The following is a 23,030-nucleotide window of genomic DNA, read 5'->3' on the forward strand; positions in this document are numbered from 1 at the left end:
TTAACGTTAGTTAATGAACTGTGAACCAATATGAACAAACAACTAAAAGCTTTATTTCTATTAACTAGCATTAACAAATATTAACAAATACTATAACAAATGCTTTTCAACTGCATTAGTGCAGAGGGTGCACAGAGAAAAACTGTTCTGATTGGCTGTGAATGATTGCGTCGCGCCACGCCCCCTTTCCGCGTTCAGTGTGGCAGATAATGCGCTTCACTGGAATCATATCACATCATGTCTGGCTATGACATGGTGTTATAGATAAAAAGTGTTTGCCTTTAAATGTTGCCCAATCTCATCTAAATGTAATCTGTTCAATCGTGTTACATCCTGTGCAAATATTTCTTTTTACACTTAAAATCTGTTCTTCACCTTTTGTGACTTTATCTTTCATCCTTTGATAATCATAAATACTGTAAATACAGCCTAACTTGACTTATTTAACTTCAAATAATGAGAAGTGAAAAAAAGACAAGGTATCAAAGCCTTTTTATTTGCAAATTAGTACAAAGGTTTTCTCCTGTGTTAAAAATAGAACAGAGCATTAGTTACATCCACTGTCTGATAACACCGTGAAGCACTTGGGAAAAAAGGGCAGAGCAAGCCCAAAAAAGTCAAGGGAACAATATTTACACCCAATATCTCTCTGCCCCTCCCTATCTGAATAAACAGTGCAACATTCAGGCATTTCACATCACTCAAAACATCTTTCACCTCACTTCTACATCAGCAGCAGTAATTGTAAGATCCAGCGAGATGAGAGCAGTATTTCACGTCAACACCGCACACATCCATTCAGTGAAACGTGAAGAGCCATACAGCAGTATATTGAACACAATTTATCTTTGTGCCATTTCACTCCTCGCAATATACAAATAACGCCTGCCATTGTTTGTGACAGCAACCCTGCCACAGAGAAATTACACTTTTGAATTCTCCCTGTATTCATGGTTAATCTTATTATCTGATGCCCTGAAGGCAAGAAAAGTTGAATAACTCAAAAATAAATAGTAATTGAATGTTCTTTCATTTATTTTTTATACGACGCTTACTACTAAATTGATAACTGGCTGCACAATCCTTTTGGATATTTCATGTTTTCAATAAGATTTGTACAGCTGTGCTAAGACTGATAAGACCAGCAGGTCTAATGTACACTGTAAAGTTCAACCATGTCAATGCTCTGGTATCACAAATCCATCGGGATAGACAAATTAAAAAAGAGATTTAAACAAAGCAAAAGTAAGTTTCGACCAGAGCTACTACATGGCTTGAAGAATGTAGTTTTAAAAACGAACTATTAAATACCAGTCCTCGCATCAACTAATATTAACATTCATAAAACATGGATATTAAAAGACGTACAACATTTATTATTTATTAGTGTTATGAATAGAAATGTACAATTTCTATTCACTTACAATTGGAAAATTCTGGTTGCCCAAGCTTGGCTCACCATTGCAGTATATATATAATCCTGCAGTACTACTACAGTATATTATCTTATAGACAGGGTAACAAATACAGCCCAATTTTGTAAGATACTAATCCATAATCCTAAAAAAATTTTTAGTTTAAAGCATCATGCTGTAATTCGTTGTCCAAACCACCCAAACACATCTGCACTGAAGGGGACATTTCTGGTATTGTCCACTTTCACAAAACCATAACCAAAATGCTCAAAAATTTCAAAATGGAATGCACGGCATAATCGTTATTGTTATTTCTATTAGTTTAAGTTTTCAGGACAAAAATCTTCATTTGTCTCAAGACTAGCACATCATAAAAATAATAAATAGGGCTACATTATTGGGCTGATAGGGCTATATTATTAAACATGAGCAAATCTGTGTATTTGAATAGGATCTTCAGGGCTGAATTTGAACAACTAACGTTCCATCATCATATGCAAACATACAGTAACTAAAACTCAATACAATCTCAATGAAGCCTGTAAATGGCTCATGGTTCTAAAACAAACAAAAATATGCACATCTATTAAAACACAGCCCTTACCACCATGACCTGCACACGCAGGGGAATCTAACTCCATCAGAAGTTTATGCATCAAGATTACATTTACTTTGGGATATTTGTACTGATGGCTGCATGAAATACTCCGAATACAGATTGAAATCTGCTCTTAACGTTTATTTAGTATTTCAATCCATGCTTTGGCAGGGAAAATGCATCCAAAGTGATTAAAGGAATAGTTACCCAAAAATGAAAATTCTGTCATTCCATCACCCTCATGTCGTTTTAAACCTGTATGAGTTCCCTTCTGTTAAAAAATAAATGACAGATGATGGTAAGCACACAGTTGATGTTAACCATTGACTTCCATAGTGGGAAAAACAAATATTATGGAAGTCTATAGTTACAGTCAACTGTGTGGTAAACATCATTTTATCAGAATATCTTCTTTTGTGTTCAAACGAGGAAAAACTACAGGTTTAAAAAAAACAGGACGGCGAGTAAATTTCATTTTTGGGTGAATTATACCTTTAAAGGGATCATTTACTCACCTTCATGTTGTTACAAGCCTGTATAAATTTCTTTGTTCTGATAAATGTAAGAGAAGATATTTTGAGGAATGTTTGTACCCAAACCGATCATGAGCCCCATTCACTTTCATAGTATTCTTTATTCCTACTATGGAAGTCAATGGGGCTTCATGGTCGGTTTGGGTACAAACATTCCTCAAAATATTTTCTCATATTCATCAAAACTAAAAAAAAATTAAATATAACAATGTGAGGGTGAGTAAATGATGAAAGAATTGCCATTTTTGTGTGTACGATCTCTAAGGGGTTTTTCACATTTCATGTCTAAAACAGCACGGAAAATATGACGCATCGCTTCCCCTCTTGCTTTCCAACGCGCTTTCGATGCAGCATTCTCTATTCGGCTACATTTAAAATAAGTATATGCGTGCGCAAAAGAGGCAAAATGTGAATCGGCCCTAAGGCTGGAATGACAACTTGACCCCCTCCATTTCCCATGTATATATTCCTATAATCATATTATTAAAGGGACACTCCACTTTTTTTGAAAATAGGCTCATTTTCCAGCTCCCCTAGAGTTAAACATTTGATTTTTACCATTTTGGAATCCATTCAGCTGATCTCCGTGTCTGGCTGTACCACTTTTAGCATAGCTTAGCATAATCCATTGAATCTGATTAGACCATTAGCATCGCGCTAAAAATAACCAAGTATAGTGAGAGTATAGTTCCTGGACATATCAGCCTAGAAAATCGCAACACTTCATTTTCTGTCGGTCTTAGTACAGAAAAGTCAAGTTTTAAACAGTAAAAAATATCGAAACTCTTTGGTTATTCTTGAGCGTGATGCTAATGGTCTAATCAGATTCAATGGATTATGCTAAGCTATGCTAAAAGTGGTAGCGCCAGACCCGGCGATCAGCTGAATGGATTATAAAACGGTAAAAATCAAATGTTTAACTCTAGGGGAGCTGGAAAATGAGCATATTTCAAAAAAAGTGGATTGTCCCTTCAAGGTATAAGTTATTCATTTTTACTTTTTAAAAATGTTATTTCTCCATCTTAACTTAACCATCAGCCGAGTTTTATACAAACTGTTAGAAATGTTTTTACTAATAAATAATTGACTTAAACATTAAAACTGACAACCCACCGTCCTCAACCTAAAGATTCAAATGTCTGCTTTTAAACAATACATCTCAAAAACACAAACACTCAAAGAAGCACAAAACTTCTTTGAACAAACACCAAAATGCACTCAATTTCTTTCAGCTGTGTTTACCGGTTAAAATCTAAGCCTTTAGTTCTCTCCGTTCCTTTTCTATTCAGCCTACAAACACTTTATGTGAAGCAATCACACGGTTATGGTGTCAGGCAGCGAAGCATTGCTTGCAACAACTTGCACACAGACATCTTAAGGCAGGTCGAGTGATCCACCTCTCCCGGTCAGTAGCTATGGTGCCACCTTCGTGTGAAAATGAACCGTACAGAACATTCTGTCTGAGCTCCAGAAGAAAAACATCCAGAAGCCGAAGACCTCAGCGGTAACTCCGTCCTCCCTATCTGAAGGCCACTGGGCATTAAAATGCTTACAATGAACCTGCTGTGACGCAGGTTAACGGGTGCATTTCAATCCAACTTCTCCAGAACTGAAGGTACGTAGACCAGGCTGAGCTCGCTACCAAAGTCACAGACTATAGCAGCGTTGTCCAGAACCAGAAGCTGTCTGACGCTCTGCCCCTCACTGCTCTGGCCCAGGTATACGGTCTGCAGAAGGTCCCCGTAGTTCAGGTCCCAGAACGAAACACACCCTTGACCTCCCGTCACTAGCAAACTTTCAGAGATTACCCCCAGACTGGCCCCACATCCCACCTCCTGAGAAATAAACAAGAGAGGTTAGTAGCGAGACCACCTTATGATGAAAAACGACCTCATCTTTATTATCATTTTCATGCACCTGTTGTATGGAGTACAGTTTTATGCTTGTGCTACGGTCCCAAACGCAAATGAGGTCATCCAACCCGCTGCTTATGATACAGGAAGTTGTGCAAACCAGTGAGGTGACATCACCACGGTGACCGTACACGTGGCTCACACGACTCCCTGTTAAGACATCCCACACGCAGATGGCTCCATCTTGGCCCCCGCTGGCAAGAACCATGGTCTAGAAAACAGAAAGAAATACAAAGATTGTAATGCAATGCAAGCAGCGTGAACATGCAAACTCCACACAGAAAGGCCTCCCAACCCAGCCAAGGCTCGAACCGGGGACCTTCCTGCTGTAAGGCAATGGTGCTACCAAATTTTATGTCTGTGTGGTTGCAATGTGATTCTGACCTGGTCTATGTAGATGGCAGTAATGCCACCCGAATGGCCCTGCAGGGTGAAGAGACAGCAAGAGTCCTCTAAACGATACACCTAAAAAGCAAATAGGTGCCATAAGTGTCAAACTAAAGAATAAGATCATTGTAGACTCACAAAATACAGCAGAAAGCTCTGTGGATGTCCACAGAATCTAAAGCACCTTACCCTGACTGTATGGTCCTGGCTGCCGGTTACCACCCTACCAGCAGCAGCTTTAAGCACAGTGATAGGTTTCTGGTGGGCACACTGGACTGAGCGTGTCAGCTGACAGCTGATCACATCTTCACTGCTATAACAGGGTGAGGGGGGCAGACTACCCCGACCTGGGGGTCCTAAAGCAAACAAAATCACAATTACAATGCTTTCTAACTATTCTGGGTTAATGAAGATTGGAGCCAAAATCCTATTCAGTTTCATCATGGGTAATAGGCTTTATGCTCAGCTGCACTACTTCCTGTACTTCAGCCAGCTCCTTGTTTCCTGCCTGCCATTATTGGACAAACTGATTAATCCAGGTGTGTCTGACTATTGTTGTTGTGACTACTGAGGTCAGGCACACCTGGATTAATCAGTTTGTCCAATAATGGCAGACAGGAAACAAGGAGCTGGCTGAAGTTCAGGAAGTAGTGCAGCTGGGCAAAAAGCCTATCATTTTGTAATTTATAGAAACACCTTGAGCTCCAAGGTTGTTAAAACAATGGTATATTTTTCTGTTAAAGCCATTAGTCCATTTGTTTACATGTTTAACGGAAGAAGATGTTACTGGTGTGCATGTTAAGACAAATCAAAACCAGTGCATTTTTTATGTTCATATAATAAATACACAACACATAACAATTATAATAAAATATAATGTTGACTGGCATTATTTGAAAATGACAACCTTGGTGCAATGCAAAGATACTGCCATCAGAGCAGTTAATTTATTTCTAGAAAAATAGGCAGAAGATGATGCATGTGGTAGGGATTTTGTAATGATAGTAAAAGCATAATCCATATTAAGAAGTTAAGACTGCTCCTCTAAACAATTCCCAATCTAGCTTATTCTGTAGGCCTAACTGTTGATTATTAACTGGGTTGATATTAAATCATGAATATGAAAACTGACATGTTTTTATGGTCTTGGTCTCGACTCGGACTTGCTTCCTCAAAGACTCGGTCTTGACTCTGACTCGACTCTATTTGAAAACCAACAGACTCGGTCTCGACCCTTCAAGGACTCGGTCTTGACTCGGACTCGGCATAGGCGGTCTCATCCCCATCACTACTAGGACTAGCTTTAAGCCTCATCTGTGACAAATTCGTCATGGTTTTACCCCTTCTGTTTCAGTGTGAACATCAACCTAAAGGCCGTTTACACGACACCATTTTTAACTAAAAGTCGATTTTTTTCATTTCTGCCTTTTTTACACAACAATGGCATTTTGGGGGACTGAAAATTCATTAAAGTGCATGCTTTTAAAAATCACACCGCTATTGCTCTGTGTAAAATAGAAAACTGCAAATAATGTATTCAGACAGATTTGCGCAAAACTTAGTGTCAAAATGAAATTTAAATGAAAAACTGTAATATTGGGGGGAATATATATATATATTTTTTTACAAATGACATATCTGTGAGCTTCATAAGATTCCCTGGGGTCAATGTGCTAGCATTGAGAGAAACTTGATGCTGTCAGGAGAACAAGCAACCGGCTCCCGAGTGCCTCTCACGTAAATTATTAGATGTTGATGGCTAACGTTTCTTTCCCGTCACAGAAAACCACCACAGGTTTATCAATGCCATTAAAGTATTATTTTGTTTTTTGATCACGAAGTACAAAGTAGATGATGAAAACTAGGATTCTGTGTGTATTCAATGCGCCGCCATTGTTTGTTTACAATGCGTGAAATGGTGCGCTGTAATTTGTGGAGTGGATTTATTGCATTCTGTAGAAAAGGAGGAGTGCCGTTTATTGCCTTTTGGGAAAAAAGGAGAAAAGATGATGAATTACACGGCGGATATTGGATTTTGTGTAAAATTAAGAATTTACTTTTAAATACTGACCTGATACAATACTGATTTTGGCAGTAACAATTTTTTTTAATGCAGTTTATCACGTTTTGGAACTCTTTAAATATACTTTTTATATATATTTATACCACGGGTCTGTTGAATGCTTTATTCTGATTGGCTGAGAAATGTTCCATGGGTGTTGATTATTTTTCTGTAAACTGCACAACTGACTTGTGATATACCATAGTAATGTTTGTGGTAACCGTGGTATAAGCGGAATAATTGACTCCGGTCATTTTAAGAAAACTCTGCTTCGCGTCACACCTTGGGTGTGCATTATTTTCTTATAATTCAACGGCCCGTCGTCAATTATTCCTTACATATATCTTTCCCCGACTCACCACGATACTGCAGCAAGCCAAGGGGCTTATTGATCTCAACAGTGAAGAAGTCTAATGAGCCATCTAAACGCGCTGCCACAATTCTGCAACACAGAATATTACAATTAGCATTACCACATGGATTAAATGGTTAAATGTAAAACTGATGGGCATTGAGGCATATTCAGTTAATGTTGCTGTGAAATGCACCTGTTGTTGTGAAAAGCTAATGCAGTGATACCGGATACACCGTCTTCATTACAGCATTTTAATGATCCCTCTACTGCATCCCACAGCTGATAGAACAGAGGGGGAGAAAGAGAGAGGGCCAGGTTAATGTCATAGATAGCTCAAGATGTTGTTACTTTAAAAGCCCTCATCGTCTCCAGCCTTGCTTTTAACTGGTATTACGATCTGTCAGGCAAGACACATCTCAGTTTACAGTTTCATCTCATGTACCTGGATTTCAGTGTGGGGGGGTCTCTTAATATAATATTACAGTACATATAATACGCAAGTGTGTGTGGTTGTGATAAAAAATTCTCCAAATAAGGCAAAAAAAATTGATAAATCTCTAAACATTTTGAATCACATTTACACAGCTACTCTCCCTCACCTCCAATTTGCCGCTGCTCCGGCCTGTGGCAATGAGGTTTCCCCTCAGCTCCATGGCCCACACAGAGCTGTCCCAGTCCCCACCGCCCTGCAACAAGAGCTCTGGCGGCGGGCCGGGTTGATCTCCGAGGCTACGTCGCCTTTGCTGTGAAGCAGGAGGGGAAGGGGGGAAGACCAGTGGGGGTGAGGTCTCGTGCTCTTCGTAGGCCTTCTCCACCAATCCTCCGAAGTCAAAGCCGGAGCTCCTCGTGGACTGAGATGGGGGCAAGCCTCCAAAATTGGTGTCGATGAGCGGGGTAAGGTCCGGCTGGTCCCCAAACAGGGCAGGACGTGTGGGAGTGGTCCTCCTTCTTATTGGAAAAATATCTACATCTGGCCCCCCCATAGTCCCACACCCTACCTCCCGAAACTCCGCCCCCATGGGGCTGTCTGCCTCACAAGCGCTAATGTGATCCCAGCCATCACGATGCTCCCAGCAACCACTGCTGCTGCTTCTTCGCAGACTAAAAGTAGACACAAAAACAATTTTAGCACAGTGACTATAACTTAACCACCTTATGCACTTAAGCCTTTTCGGACGTAATAGTTCATCATGAGCATGTCTAAAAAAATATAGGAACTATACTCTCATTCCGGCGTAATAATCAAGGACTTTGCTGCCCTACCATGGGCGCAGCAGGCGCAATGATAGCACGCAGCACCCAAAAATTTTCGGTCTGCTTAATACAATTACCCTGCTGCATTGATTGTATGGCAGAAAAGTGAGAGTATGACGTTTATCATTTCTTACCCCTTATTAGGGATGACAGTAAGACAATCCCCCGTCTGCGCATCCCAAACACGGATCTGTCCTGCGAGACAACAGCTGGCCAGCAGCATGCCATCACTGGCCAGACACTCAATGTCCTGTGGAGACATTTCAAAGTTATCTGACATACATCAGAATGCATTTATCTTACCAGGAATAATGGAAAATTTCAGCTCGGCTCTCACCATGCTGTGACCTCTCAGCAGCAGAGGAGAGATTTCGCTGATCGGCGGCGAGTAGCCGTACTCGTCGCAGGGAAGTTCTCCGCGGCGACGCCTACCGTGGGATACACCGTTCTGTCCGTAGTTTCGAGGACAGAGCACTCGGTACAGACAGAAAAGCAGAAGCACCAATACAACACCAGCGAAAAGTCCAAGAGCTGCCACCCTGCATACACAACAACATAATGTTCATCAGCCTACACACAGATACAAAACTAAAGCACTTAAATTTGAAAATTAGGTGCAAGAATAACACAATGCATCTCTGATGAATGGGAAACTTGAAATAAAAATTGGCACGTGAGCATGTAACTTCAGACAAGTCTTTCCTGAAATTCCAGTCCATTCGCGTAGACAAACTTTAAGGTCAGCATTATGTCTGAATACGTGCACATTGTAGTTTAGTCTTAAAAGCATGACACAAATGATGACAAAGATTCAAGTATGAAAAAACAAACACCTTCACAGAGGAAGCTAATGAAAGCATTACTAGGAAATGAGTCAGGCATTAAAGTGAGCTGACCCACATCTATCTGATGTGGATCTCGTAAGCAAGATGGCCTTATAGATAAGATAACACAGACCTTGAACACAAAGTGCGTGTTTATGTTTGAGCGACACTATTGTTTATCTCGCAGTTACATCATTGGACGTTCAGCATGCGTTTGTACAAAATATTAACTAGGGTTCTTAGTAAAAAAAAAAAAAAGGGATTTTTCCTTGTATGAATGACCTTGAAAGTGCTTTTGTTCAAAAGAATATTTCAGCCTCGGGGTTTGAAAGCTCTTGACATTTGCACACGGAGACCACAAAGAGAGGCGTCGATACAGATTTTCTACGAAAAGTTACTGAACAACTAGAACTTGACAATGACAGAGTGAATACTATCTGTGTTATATATAGGACAAGGTGGGAAGAGAACAAAAAAAAGGAAAATTATTTTAGATCTGCCTCAAATTCCTCTGGTGCCTACGCAAACAGTCAAGGAGGTTTTTTTTATTTATTGCTACATGACCATTGACTGTGGAAATTGTTTCTGTGATGTCGCAACAAAATTACATCATGGTAAGAGAAGCGAGTTGCAACTATGCATACAAAACTCACAATGAAAGGATGGCAAGGATGTTGCCAATGTGTTTGGTGAATTTTTTTGTAACTTGCAATCTCACGCCCGGTCTGACCGCCAGCAGCTAGCATAGCAGAGCAACATGTTCTCATGGAAGCTTGGTGACTTCCGGCGTCATGAGCGACAGTGACCTTTGTGATATGATAAGCGACTGTCGAGACCAACTGGGTGATTCTCGAGAAATTGGACTTATGAGGTGTCATGAAACATTTTGATAAAAAAGTAAATGCTATCAAAATAAGAAGCATACAGTTACAAACATATCTTAATGTACTGTTTTGCACATGATTTCAAATGACATCATACATAACCAATTTTGTTGTTTTTCCACATTTAAAGGTAGGGTAACAGATTTGATCCTGAAACATTTTTAGTTATGCTGGTTAAAAGTCTCCTCACATTCTGATAGCAATCACTGTGTTAAGTTGTTTAAATGTATTTGTAAAAATTTATGTCATCTGTGAAAGGCGTAGGACCAAAAAATGTTCAACAAATCATAGATTTCGGTCCGAACGGACGTTTCCTTTTATGTCCCTGATACGTAAGCGTAATTTGAATTCCCACCGCGCAGCGAGTCCACGCAGATACCATACGTCATCGGCGCGTTCACGTGCGCTCTGTCTGTAAACAGCGAGAACACCAAACTTTTCTGCTGAATTGACAACCTACACAGGAACTAAAACTAAATGCATCTTTTATAACAACAACAGCAAAAACTGCCTGGATGAGCAAGAGCAAAAACCCAAATTAACATCTGTAACTTTACTGCTTTACCGCGAGATGCAAACAGCTGCAGGAGGCAAAGGGTCTGAAAGGGTCGTTGCACTGTTTATTTTGGTAAGGTAGGTACGCGATATGTTTGTATTGAGATGGATTCAGATATTCTACTTTGATGAAACGTTGTGTTGCTTATGAAATTTGTGTTCGTTTTCCGGATTAGCATAACGATATAGTTACTACGTCTACACAATCGAACGTGTGCTTAAACTAATTCTGATGTAAACCAGTTGTTTATGTTGGTTATTTTGGAAGTGTTATTCACTTTGTACTGCAAAGTTTTCTCACTGGTGAATGAGACATGAGATGTGACCGTCTGATCTGTGCGTGTTCATGTGTTTGGAAAGAGGCGTGACTTTGGATGGCGATTTGACTTGAGGGTGGGATCGGGATTTCATTGCTAGGCGGCTACCGTTAGCATTTTTCAAAATGTGTTACCCTACCTTTAAGGGGAAAATTTTCATTACCGCAACGTGTCCATGACTGGATTTGGGTTCTTTGGCATGAAAAATGTATAATTAAAAAATCGAAAAAATAAAAAGCTTCAGTGCATGTTATACTATAAACATTTACAGTAAAGAAACATGTGGTATTTGGTGATCATTGGTAAATATATAGACAATAATAAGGAATATAAATGTGTCCAAGGCCAATTTTCTCATCCTCTGCAACAATTTTCAATCATTGTTTAAGCCCTCAAGGAACTAACATTTAAAAAAATTTGTTGGAACGGATATAATTGACTGCGACACTCAAGATGGCTGCCAGATTAGCTGTTCTTATTTTTTCTCTCCAGATAAAAGTTGAAATTTTGTTTGTCATAGTACCTAGACAACTTTTTAGTTCTCATTACCGAAACATGAGTTTTTAAATGCATATATTTAATGTAATATCATGTTGCGGTAATGATAATTTTTGATAATGATAATCTAAAAAAAATATTACTGTCATCCCTAAAAAATATTTTTAAATCCTCTAAAAATAATGATTATGGTAAGTTCAGACCTTAATCTTTTTTTTAAAAAATCACCCGACTACCAATAAGTATAGGAGTTCACATCATCCGCCTCTCATCAGTTACTGCAGTGGATGTTACTCATTTCTTTATGACAACCAGAATTAGAAACTTATCCAAACAGCCTTATTGAAAGAGACTGGCGACACAGAGAGAAAGTCGCTGGTGGTCTGAATGGGGGCATTAAACGGTGTTCACAATGGCAGCGATGCAATCTCACTTCAATGAAAGCTTGGCGACATCCGACGACGAAGTGACAGTGACCATTTGCGACAGGAAGTGGGAAAATTTAGAAAAGTTTTTGGTAACACGCTTCACTTTTTTACTCAGACGTCCAAATCACAGTGGAGGAGAGGCGGGACAAAACCATGCCAACAAAGCAGCAGATCTTCCAGCATAGTTTTTAGCCTACAGCATTTCAAATCAAACGACTCAAAATCAAGTGTTTTAAGGATAATTAAACCTTAAGATACTGACTTGTAAAGCGTGAGGTCTGTCTGCAAATCAGAGGTCTTGATGCTGGGGGGAGGAGCGTGGTGTGTATCCTCTGGATGACGAGTGTCTATGGCCTCTTGTGGGCTGAGATGCAATGTAACAGGGATGACTGGGAGAATACTGATGTACCTGTGGGCATCACAGAGGGGTAGACGCTTAACATAAATTAATTTACTTTCATAATAAAGTGTACTATCCCTTGGAGGTTAAGAGAGAAACGCACCTCTTAGCAAGCGTAATATTGTAATAGCTAAAAAGCGAAGGCCAGTGGCGAAAAGAAAGTCGCCTCCACAGCTCCTCGTCAGTGGGGCCCCAGGTGATCTGTGGGCTTGACTCCGGGGCGGCTCCTGGATAAGGTGGGCGGTGACCCTGGGATTGGTTCTCGGGTAAGGGGGTGGGTTCGGGGGCAGGAAGCACGCTCAGTGTGCTGGTTGGATCTCCACCAGGAAACACTGGAGCCACACCCAAATGAGGGGGAAGTCCCGCCTCCCCAAGAGGGCTCTGCTCTGACACCTGGGCAGCAAGAAAAGTCCTCAAACCAGCAGGGTCAGTGTAAACAAGGATCCCGATCCAGATAACAGTGCCCACCTATCAAACAAACAACCAACATGTAATAGGGTAGTACACATAATGATACCCATTTATATTTCACAGGAATTATCTTAACAACCTAAAGATGGAGTTTGTAATTTTTGCCCCACTCAATGGTATTGCAATCTGTTGGTATGTATGGCTATATAGTTTTGGGGCAGGCCCTGTTTAATCAGAAACAGGATGAGGGCAATATTTAGAAACAAAAACTACTTTTGCAGTTCTTTACCATGATGATTCGCTGTGCAAGGCGAGTACGGGCTAAGAAGTAAACCACCCTGAGCCTCTTGGGCAGGCGGAGGTTCCGGAAAGCTGGAGCCTGAAGTGTGATCGTGTGAGGAGAAGGGCGGGGCGGAGGTGGCGTCTCTCGAGGACGTAAAGGGCCTGGTTTGGGTGGCGGCATTCCCGCTTCGGCTGGGAGACGCCGGTTTAGATCTGCTAACTGTTGTGGGAGACATGGGAGGAGTGTTTGGTGAGTCAAGATAAAAACTGTTCAGAATGAAATACTGGGATGAAGCAATGTGTTTCTCATTAAAAATCTAAAAGCATTTATCAGAATGATCACTGCGTGGGTGGTTCTTACCTCCATGCGGCGGATGTCAATAGACAGCACAGTGGTGAAGAAAAACATCTGAAGGAAGAAATCAGAGACCAGACCGACCACAGCAAACAAACAGAACTCCTACACGAATATTAACACACATGGTAATGGGGGAAGGGTTAGGTTTTTGCACATCTCCACCAAAAAGCATTAAATATTACAAAAATTTCACCTGAATTGCTGGTACTAATGTGAAGTATCCAATGAGGATGATGCCTAGTTCAGTGGCCATGTTCTTCATAATGGACCAGCTCTCATTGCTTAGACCTTAAAGCAAAGCCAAATGAATAATGATTATTAAATACCATATCTAAAGGATTTGCAAACTTTTTTGTCAGCCGAATTGACCAAAATTATTTACTTGAAGTACCCCCTAAGATTCTAAGTTAATATGTCCATAATTTAATTTGCATGTTTAACTACAAAAACATTTATCAGTCTTATACTGCGTTTACACCAGCCGTGGTAGATTTCAATGTAAAGTCAATGTAAAGACGCGTTGATGCGTGTCTGGAGGTCTCGCGGCGCGGATGAGGCGTTTAGTGCGGCACGGTAGACGCGATTCCGCCTCGTTTGCGCGAATGTTGCGAATTTAGCATCTGGCGCGGTACACGCAAATGAAGCTCTTTGAGCATTTTGTGTTTGACGCGAATTTGCGGCTGATGCCCGAGTTGAAAAATGTGAACTTTGACGGATTTTCGCGACGCGTTGTCCTGACCAATCAGGAGCCTGCTTGCTGCTGTGGCTGCAGCCCAGCCTGGAGTCACTCATTCAACATGAAGTAACGCTTGATATTGTCCGTGAGCTGTCACCCGGAGCTATACGACACAAGTTCTTATTTCTATAGAGACAGGAATAAAAAGGACCTGGCTTGGAAGAGTGTCAGTGAGGACATTGGGCAACCTGGTAAGTTATAAATACACATTTCACTTTTGAGTCACGTGATGTTCATTGACCCGCGGCATTCTCGCCGTTTTTAAACTATTTCCCCCCTATAGTAAGGTGACCAAATACAAACCGGTAACTCTCTTGATAAATGCACAATCAACATCAGCTATCTTGCAAACTGACAACCGCATAGCACTTGCCCCTCCCACAAGAACGGATTTTGGCTCTGACGCGCGCCAAATGCTTGCGCAATCAGGCGCACACAATTTTTACGCCTCAAACGCGGGTGGTGTAAACGCAGCATTAAAGTTTTTATTAGTAGTATTTTACAGTTATTGGTACTATTGCCTGTTATTCGACCTTCATCTGATCATTGTTTATTGGTACATAAAACGTAAGTTCTCTTTTCTGATATATAGAGCAGGGTTGTCATGATTCTCCAAATCCTCGATTTGATTACATTTTCGATTCTAAGGTCACGATTCGATTCTCGATTTTTTTTTAAGCACAAAAAATGCTATGCCATTTTTAGACTAGACTTTTATGAAATATAATACTGACTTTAAACCCGGAGATGCCCTGCCATGTTAGTCGTGCTACCAGTGGAAAAATATGGTACACGCACATACCTGATAAAACTAAACTTCCTGTCAGATGAACATACCTGTCAGTAATTTGCACCTTAAAAATGTGCTTTTATTACCGTCAGACGAGATTGTGAGACTCACTATACCCCAATAAGTTATGTTTAAATGCTGTTTTCATAACTGAAATAAGTTTTTGTGAAACTTAAACAGATCTCAGTTCAAAGAAACGACCGGTCCTGTCACAGACGCTGCTCTGCTATGCTGCTTTCTGTTCTGATTGAGTTCAGCTGAAGGCGGGAGGTGCTTGCGGTTTTCTGTTTCCCACGTAAAGAGCAGCTCGCGTGGTGTCTCCTGCATCTGCCATGCTATCTTTCAATTGGCTGTAGCTAGAGAAGTTACTCAAGCGAACTGTAACTACAAGCCGACCGGACGTAACATGGGGGCATGGCAGCATCGACGATTCCACTTTTTATTCCAAGTTCGAGGTTGTGACTTAATTTCGATCAATTTAAATCAAAATCATGACACCCATAATATAGAGTGCCGCAGAGATTACGTATTTTTTTAGGCAAATCCCGAAAGTTGGTGGGACACGGATTTCCTCGCTTAAAAAAACATTAATTTTCCCCAGAGACTTTTGGATTATTGCAAAAAAGAAGTTCTGTGTTTTACAAAAAACGTTTATTTTTCTAGTACATGCATTTCATACATGCAAAATTCATTAACGTTTAAGGTGTTCACCTGGGAAGACAAAACATGTAAGTGTCATAAACATTTGTTAAACACCGAGCATATTTTTTGCTATAATCCAGACGTCTATGGGAAAAATAAATTGGCCTTTTAGCAAAGGAACCTGTGTAACTTTCAGAGTTGGTCTACAAAAATGTGTCATCCTTGCAGCACTCTATTGTAGTGTTGTGTAATAGTCACATGACATGTAGATTAAACAAATAAAAAATATCTTTTGTGTAAGTGTTTTATTTAGACTTTTTATTTTATTCATATATATTGAACTCAATTACTTATTTACATTTCATGATTTAATTGTAATTAATTGTTTTCATTAACTCACAAACTCCCCACAATTCCCTCGAGAACAACTAGGGGTTCGTGAACCCCAGTTTGGGAAACCCTGCCTTATCTGACGACATATCTAATTTGGCACAAACAAAATGCAGATAAATATATAACATTTATGATTTGTTTTCAAAAAACAGAGATAATAGTCAAAATTTCTTGTATTTGACTCTGAATATTTATCTGAAGTCACTTTATATTTCTTCTATATACTGTATTTTGCGAAAGGAACATAAGCAAACTGTAATTGTCTCAAAGACTCTTTTTAGCATCAAATCAACTACCAGTACTATGGTTTTTACCAGATACTATGGTCACATATACCCAGCGCACACTTTGTGACACTAGTGTAGAGGATCTGACCTTGAGCAATGCGCAGCTTGACTTCAAGGTCGACAGGAGTTGACACAACAGATTTAGTGAGGACCAGGACGTTTTCCAAACCGATGACCACCACCAGATAGGGGAAGATCTCCCTGCAAACCAGCAGCAGATAAAACATTTTCATCAAGTTTACATTTATGCAAAGCATAATATTATTTAAGTCAATTTCCTGGTACATAAATGTATTGCATGCATCAGCTGAGGTACAAGAATCGTATAAGCTTTTAAAAATAATGAGATACAAGAAAATAGTTAATGTTTAAACACAATGATATTAATCTGACCGGGGCTTCCCAGAGAACAAATAACCCGACTAGCTCATTATTGATCATGTTGTAAAAGTAAAAAAAAAATACTCTGGTAAGAATGTGTCTTTAGCTGAAGACTTGACCTTCCGCAAGCCTGTTGAATCTTGGCCCAGATAAATTGTACATGTTGACTAAAGGCTGACCTGGTGAACTTAGCCTGAATTTGTTTGGACAGCCTGATCTCACACCATTGTAAGATCCATACGTGCAACCTTACAGACCAATGAAAAACTATCCCTGCCCACTTTAACACTTCCTGCCAAAGACATTTATCTAAATCAACATTCTGCCATTACTATCAACAATTAGTTACACATCAACCTGTTCGTTTGATCGATTGTGACATTTTGATTCCCTCGACACAATGAAAAAAATGTCACTGACATGATCCAGCTCCAGATCTCAATTGTTTATCTGCCTGATAATGAAGAACAAAAGACTTCTCATGGTGTCAATGAATGAAGAATTGTATTGGCTGAGCTCCTACCCTCCGTTAAGCGTTGGGGTCAAGCCAAACAAGGTGCAGAGTCCCACGGACATGAGCAGCGAGCTGAGAACCGTGACCACGGCGGCCAGGGCCAAGCCCCATTTGGACTTAACCATGTCGATCTTTCCTGTAAAATGAAATGGAAGAGGTAAAAAAAAAAGGGTTTTGCCAAGAGCATTTTACAAGAACGAACCTAATGAAGTGCGTGAATAAACGTTCATTAAATCATTTCTGGACTTTTAATGCTGAAGGTTCTGTTCTGAGGATAATTCAGACAGCCAATCAGAAAGTGAACAGATCTTGCTAATCTGAAAGCTTCCTGCTGCCAACCTTCAGTAAGTGCTGTGTTCATAGGGCACCTGCCAATAGGGCTGCACGATTCGTGTTTAAATGTGAATCACGATTTTTCTCCATGGGAATTGAGATCCCGATTCTCTCAAACGATTCTTAAATTTTCAACAAAAAACATTTATTGCACATTTTGCAAGTAACAAAAATGTGCTACACCGGACTTTTTGTTATAATAAAGTGTCTTCAAAGTCTCTTTTCCTTATTTTAGGAGATGAGTAACTTAAAATGTGTTAGCTGTTAGAATGTTGACACTAATAAAAGTAATTAATTTAAATCAAACTGGTCAACCTTAAAACTTTAAAAACACGAAACCTTTAAAGAACTAAACGATCATACAGAGGCCGTTTCTCAATCTGAAGTCTGCAGCCTTCCGGAGGTCGCATTTCTAAGCTGCATACGTCATCAAGACAGTCTTATTTCAGAATATTAACAATTATGAAGTTGATTATTATTCTTAGTTAATCGTAAATTGTTTTAATACGTTTATGACTTGCGAATGTAATGCTCAGTTAAGTTAAACCAAACTCGATGCCGTATGCAGCCTGCATATACGACCTACGGAGGCTGCAGCCTTCCGAATGAAAAACGTCCAGAGGCAACTTATTTTCTTGCCTTTTTCGGAACCAACATTGTTGCATCGTCCCTCTCTCCGTCGCCACCAGGATCTCCCGCAATAGCGCACATTTTTCCTCTCATTTTTTTTGAAAATTGCCGCTCCAAATGCATCAAGTTAATCGATGTGTTTAGGTTTGCCACTTTGTTCCACGTCACGCCAGTGACAGCCAAACGCCGCAAATTAGGAGAAAAGAGGCGAAACGATCGGGTCTGATTGGTGAATGACTAGGGTTTGGTTTTACACTGCGTGAGTGTAAGCAAGTTTAACTGACATAACATCGAGATTGTTGTAATGTAAATACGTGAACGCAGTATCTGAATACAGGGAAATACTGTACATGCAAGAGAATCGCCTTCATTTCCACAGAGGATCGCGTGTATGTATGAATCGAGACCGTGATTCTTTTTTCGATTAATTGTGCAGCCCTACTTGCCAACATCACAAATTTACGCAGCCTACCATAATATTGCCAAATATTAAAAGGGACACTCAACTTTTTTTGAAAAGATGCTCATTTTCCAGCTCCCCCAGAGTTAAACATTTGATTTTTACCGTTTTGGAATCTATTCAGCTGATCTCCGGGTCTGGCGCTACCACTTTTAGCATAGCTTAGAGTTTAGATATTTTTCCGTCAGTCTTAGTACACGATGAAACTACAGAAGAGTCAAGTTTTAAATAGGAAAAATGACGAAACTCTTTGGTTATTTTTAGGCGCGATGCTAATGGTCTAATCAGATTCAATGGATTGTGCTAAGCTATGCTAAAAGTGGTACTGCCAGAACCAGAGATCAGCTGAATGGATTCCAAAATGGTAAAAATCAAATGTTTAACTCTAGAGGAGCTGGAAAAAGAGCATATTTTCAAAAAAGTGGAGTGTCCCCTAAACAAAGAACAATACAATCAAGCCCAAAATGAATAAAATTCACTGTAAATAACACAGAAACAAAAATAATGCTTCTCTCAGAAATACATAAATGAACAAAAGCAATAAAAGGCTATGCATTCTTTATTGTCTCAATAATGTGAATAACTGAATTTAATAATAGATAGGAATGGTGGAGTTGCTGCTTACTGGTGGAGAAATAGATATAAGCGAAGAGGATGATGTAGGTGGTGACTAGAGGGATGAGCTCAGCGATGCCAATTTCCTCTTTGAAATGGACGTGTACCATGTGATCTTCACGTAGGCTGCAGTTCACCGAAGGATGAAGCTGTTTCAGGCGAGCTCGGAGACTGGCTACAAACCTGATCAGCCAAACACAATAAAAGCTATTATAATATTAGAATTAAGATTTTTGCATTTAAAAAAAAAATAATGGAGCTTGGTTGTGCAAACACTACTAGGGTGTGGTGAGTAATTGCTAGGATGTTGCCATGTGTCCATCTCTGTGATGCAATGGGTTTACGCTTTTGGCTGTTAACCCAAATTTTATGAAGACAAATAATTGTTTCTCACTTTTGTAAGTCTCACTTTGAATAATATTGTCTGCAACGGTTGCTAGGGTGACTGTCATGATGTTGCTATGGGGCTGTATAATGTGTTGGTTCTGTGAGGTTTTGGGTGGTTGCTACAAGTCTAAAAAGCTCACCTCTTGTCAAGATTCAACGATATTTTGGTAACTAAATATGAAGTCTCTCCAAAAGTCAATTGTATTTTTTACTCCTATTTTATCAATCATTAGGTAAAATTGTGACTCTGACCACAATAAAGTCATCTCAAAGGCTGCGTAATCTGTGGTATCATTCATGCCTGTAGCACAATCGTGCCAGAGTTTTATACTTAAAGGAAAACACCACCTTTTTTATATTTTACTATGTTCTTCCCTCAACTCAGATGAATTTTTACATACCCACTTTTTTTTAATGCGTGTACTTAATCTTTGTACAGCGTGTCGTGAATGTGTTAGCATTTAGCCTAGCCCCATTCATTCCTTAGGATCCAAACAGGGATGAATTTAGAACCCACCAACACTTCCATGTTTTCCTTATTTAAAGACTGTTACATGAGTAGTTACACAAGTAAGTATGCTGGCACAAAATAAAACGTTGCAAAGTCTTTGCTTCTTAATTCATCCCTGTTTGGATCCTAAGGAATGAATGGGGCTAGGCTAAATGCTAACACATTTATGACATGCTGTACAAAGACTAAGTGCACGCATTGAAAAAAGATAGGCATTTATTAATTCATCTAATTGAGGTAAGAACAAAGTAAAATATTGAAAAAAAAGGTGTTGTTTTCCTTTAAGGCCCAAGTTTAGTCTATGTTTTTCGCCAGGGTCCACGTACAGTGCTTGTGAAGCAATTTTCATCATCAGAGAAGCACATGTACTGTGCGCACACCGCAGATTTTTGAAACCAGGAGATACATTGCATTTTGCACTGTGTGCGCACGTTTGTTTACACATAAAAAACCCGACTGTACTCCAGGCTTTAGGCTCAGAGTTTTGCACCCAATTAGAAATATCAGAAAGGCTGACCTTGCATCATAAGTGCTTAGTGCAATGGTGATGGTGTATGTCACCACTCGCTTCTTGCCGTAGAGACTCACACCTGTCTGCTTTCCAGGGACGCCAAAGAGCAAGTCTGAAACATACGCAGCAACACTGGGGTGAGCACACAGGTCCTCAATGAACTAACTTTTAAACTGGGTCAAAACTGAAATGTGCTAAAAGAGTTTCCACCTCTCAGAGTTGCTGACGTGTGAAGGCCTTTGGGTTCGTGCTGGTGCACGGTCTTCAGGAGGTCCGGATCAGCATCGAACAAGTCCCGCCGATTCTGCCAATAGTTGCCAGGGGATACCAGCAGGCAGCCGTGCTCTGGAAGGACCGCCTGCATGCGCCGTAACCCCGGCAACAGGTCTGTCACCTGCAAGCACAGCGCCTCCAAACTTCTATGAGAGGTGAGAAAATGAGGAAGGAAAGAAAGAGGTTTTGTGAAATGTATAGTAACAGCTCTGTGAGAAAAGAACAACTGCCAAAATCTAATATGTTAGAGTGGAAAGCTTCGACCTGTCGGTGTAAACATGGTTTCTAATCTCTTCCAAAAGACTGAAAACACGCCCAAGTGGAGAGCGGAAGACATCCACAGGTACCAGGCTGTTGTCCCATGGAGAAACGGCTGCCTTGACCAACACCTGCTGGATGTATGCCACCGGAGGACCCTGATACTGGAAGTAGTAAATGTAAAGTTTAAATTATCATACATTTTACTGAATACATGAGTGGTGATCTGAGTGAACAACACCAAGGTTTTGCTATGCAGTTTCTCCAAGGCTATTAAAGGAATAGTCTACTCATTTTCAATATTAAACTGTCATTACCTTAACTAAGAAGAGTTGTTACATCCCTCTATCATCTTAGTGCATGCACATAAGCACTGGGGCGCACTGCGACACTTCGATAGCATTTAGCTTAGCCCCATTCATTCAATGGTACCAAACAGAGATAAAGTTAGAAGTGACCAAACACATCAACGTTTTTCCTATTTAAGACGAGTAGTTATACGAGCAAGTTTGGTGGTACAAAATAAAACGTAGCGCTTTTCTAAGCGGATTTAAAAGAGGAACTATATTTTATGGCGTAATAGCACTTTTGGGAGTACTTCGACTCGCCTGAAAAATCCGCTCCCCTTCTCCCTCTCATAATGGGAGAGGGAGAGTGTTACTGCGCCGAGTCGAAGTACTCCCAAAAGTGCTTTTCCGCCATACAATATAGTTACCCTTTTAAATCCGCTCAGAAAAGCGCTACGTTTTATTTTGTGCCACCATACTTGCTCGTATAACTACAGTACTCGTCTTAAATAGGAAAAACGTTGATGTGTTTGGTCACTTTTTAACTTTATCTCTGTTTGGTACCATTGAATGAATGGGGCTAAGCTAAATGCTATCGAAGTGTTGCAGCACGCCCCAGCGCTTACGTGCACGCACTAAGATGATAGAGGGATGTATCAACTCTTCTTAGTTAAGGTAATGACAGATTAATATTGAAAATGAGTAGACTATTCCTTTAAATCTGTATATTCTTTATATGCTTTTATAACACCTAAACGGCAACTGATGCTTGCATTATATGGATCACCACGGACCATGGTTTTAGCTAAAAATCATCTTTACTGTACTACTGGAAAAAAATGTCAAGTACTATACATGTCAAACGACCTGAGGATGAGTAAATTTCCATTTTTTTCTCATTTTTAGGTGAACTAAACCAAAGTATAAACAGCTATAAAAGAAAATAACAGCATACACTGCTACTAATGGTGCTTTTCCATTGCATAGTACCCCACGTTTTTTTGGGGATCAGCTTACATTTGTGAGCTTTTTCACTAGGTGCAGTATGTAGTAACCGATACTTTTTTAGTAAAACTTCGATCGGGGTTCCAAGCAACCTGAGCTGATACCAAAAAGTGATGTGAAAACACTGTAGATCACTGATTGGTCTGAGAGAATCGTCGCTACCAGCATCATCGCTATAATGTAAAAGATTAGCTTTACCTTCATGCTAGCTTGCGCTGTCTCAAGTTAACATGTTGTCTGTGCTCTGCTATAAGTTCCCAAACTCCCTTTTAGTGATGAAAAACATCCACAGGTTGAGAATCAGAAACACCAAACCAATTTTTCCAGACTTGCAGTTTGTGGTGGCACATTCGCGACAAGCACGTTCACATATATGCCTAAACGCAACTTAAATGAGGCTCAGAAGAGCGCATCGACTGACGCCACGGGTACAGTAACTGTCATGTGAGACAGAGGTGGTGATAAACGCGATGTGCAAACATCTATTTGTGGTGGTTAATTTTAATCTTGTTGCGAACTGAGAAATAAATAAATGTATGGGAA

The 23,030-nt window shown here is 40.1% G+C and overlaps 1 protein-coding gene across 2 annotated transcripts in view; it reads right to left on the minus strand.

Moving 5' to 3' along the window:
• Positions 1–3,184: 3,184 nt before the first annotated feature.
• The window catches only part of scap (SREBF chaperone), a 29,954-nt gene continuing 10,108 nt past the window's right edge, over positions 3,185–23,030 (minus strand). For both annotated transcript variants that reach the window (XM_065298592.1, XM_065298591.2), the window contains exons 4-23: positions 21,202–21,359; positions 20,875–21,083; positions 20,671–20,776; positions 19,266–19,438; positions 17,227–17,353; positions 16,411–16,523; positions 13,668–13,762; positions 13,478–13,576; positions 13,124–13,336; positions 12,527–12,891; positions 12,286–12,432; positions 8,855–9,056; positions 8,652–8,767; positions 7,863–8,364; positions 7,457–7,542; positions 7,268–7,350; positions 5,036–5,202; positions 4,844–4,924; positions 4,464–4,670; positions 3,185–4,381 (exon numbers count right to left, since the gene is read on the minus strand). In XM_065298592.1, the coding sequence (XP_065154664.1) occupies positions 4,136–4,381; positions 4,464–4,670; positions 4,844–4,924; positions 5,036–5,202; positions 7,268–7,350; positions 7,457–7,542; positions 7,863–8,364; positions 8,652–8,767; positions 8,855–9,056; positions 12,286–12,432; positions 12,527–12,891; positions 13,124–13,336; positions 13,478–13,576; positions 13,668–13,762; positions 16,411–16,523; positions 17,227–17,353; positions 19,266–19,438; positions 20,671–20,776; positions 20,875–21,083; positions 21,202–21,359 (3,495 nt within the window). In that variant the 3' untranslated portion in view covers positions 3,185–4,135. The remainder of the gene's footprint in view (positions 4,382–4,463; positions 4,671–4,843; positions 4,925–5,035; positions 5,203–7,267; positions 7,351–7,456; positions 7,543–7,862; positions 8,365–8,651; positions 8,768–8,854; positions 9,057–12,285; positions 12,433–12,526; positions 12,892–13,123; positions 13,337–13,477; positions 13,577–13,667; positions 13,763–16,410; positions 16,524–17,226; positions 17,354–19,265; positions 19,439–20,670; positions 20,777–20,874; positions 21,084–21,201; positions 21,360–23,030) is intronic.

The sequence above is a fragment of the Paramisgurnus dabryanus genome, chromosome 13 (assembly GCF_030506205.2).
Source record: "Paramisgurnus dabryanus chromosome 13, PD_genome_1.1, whole genome shotgun sequence".
Taxonomy (NCBI): Eukaryota; Metazoa; Chordata; class Actinopteri; order Cypriniformes; family Cobitidae; genus Paramisgurnus; species Paramisgurnus dabryanus.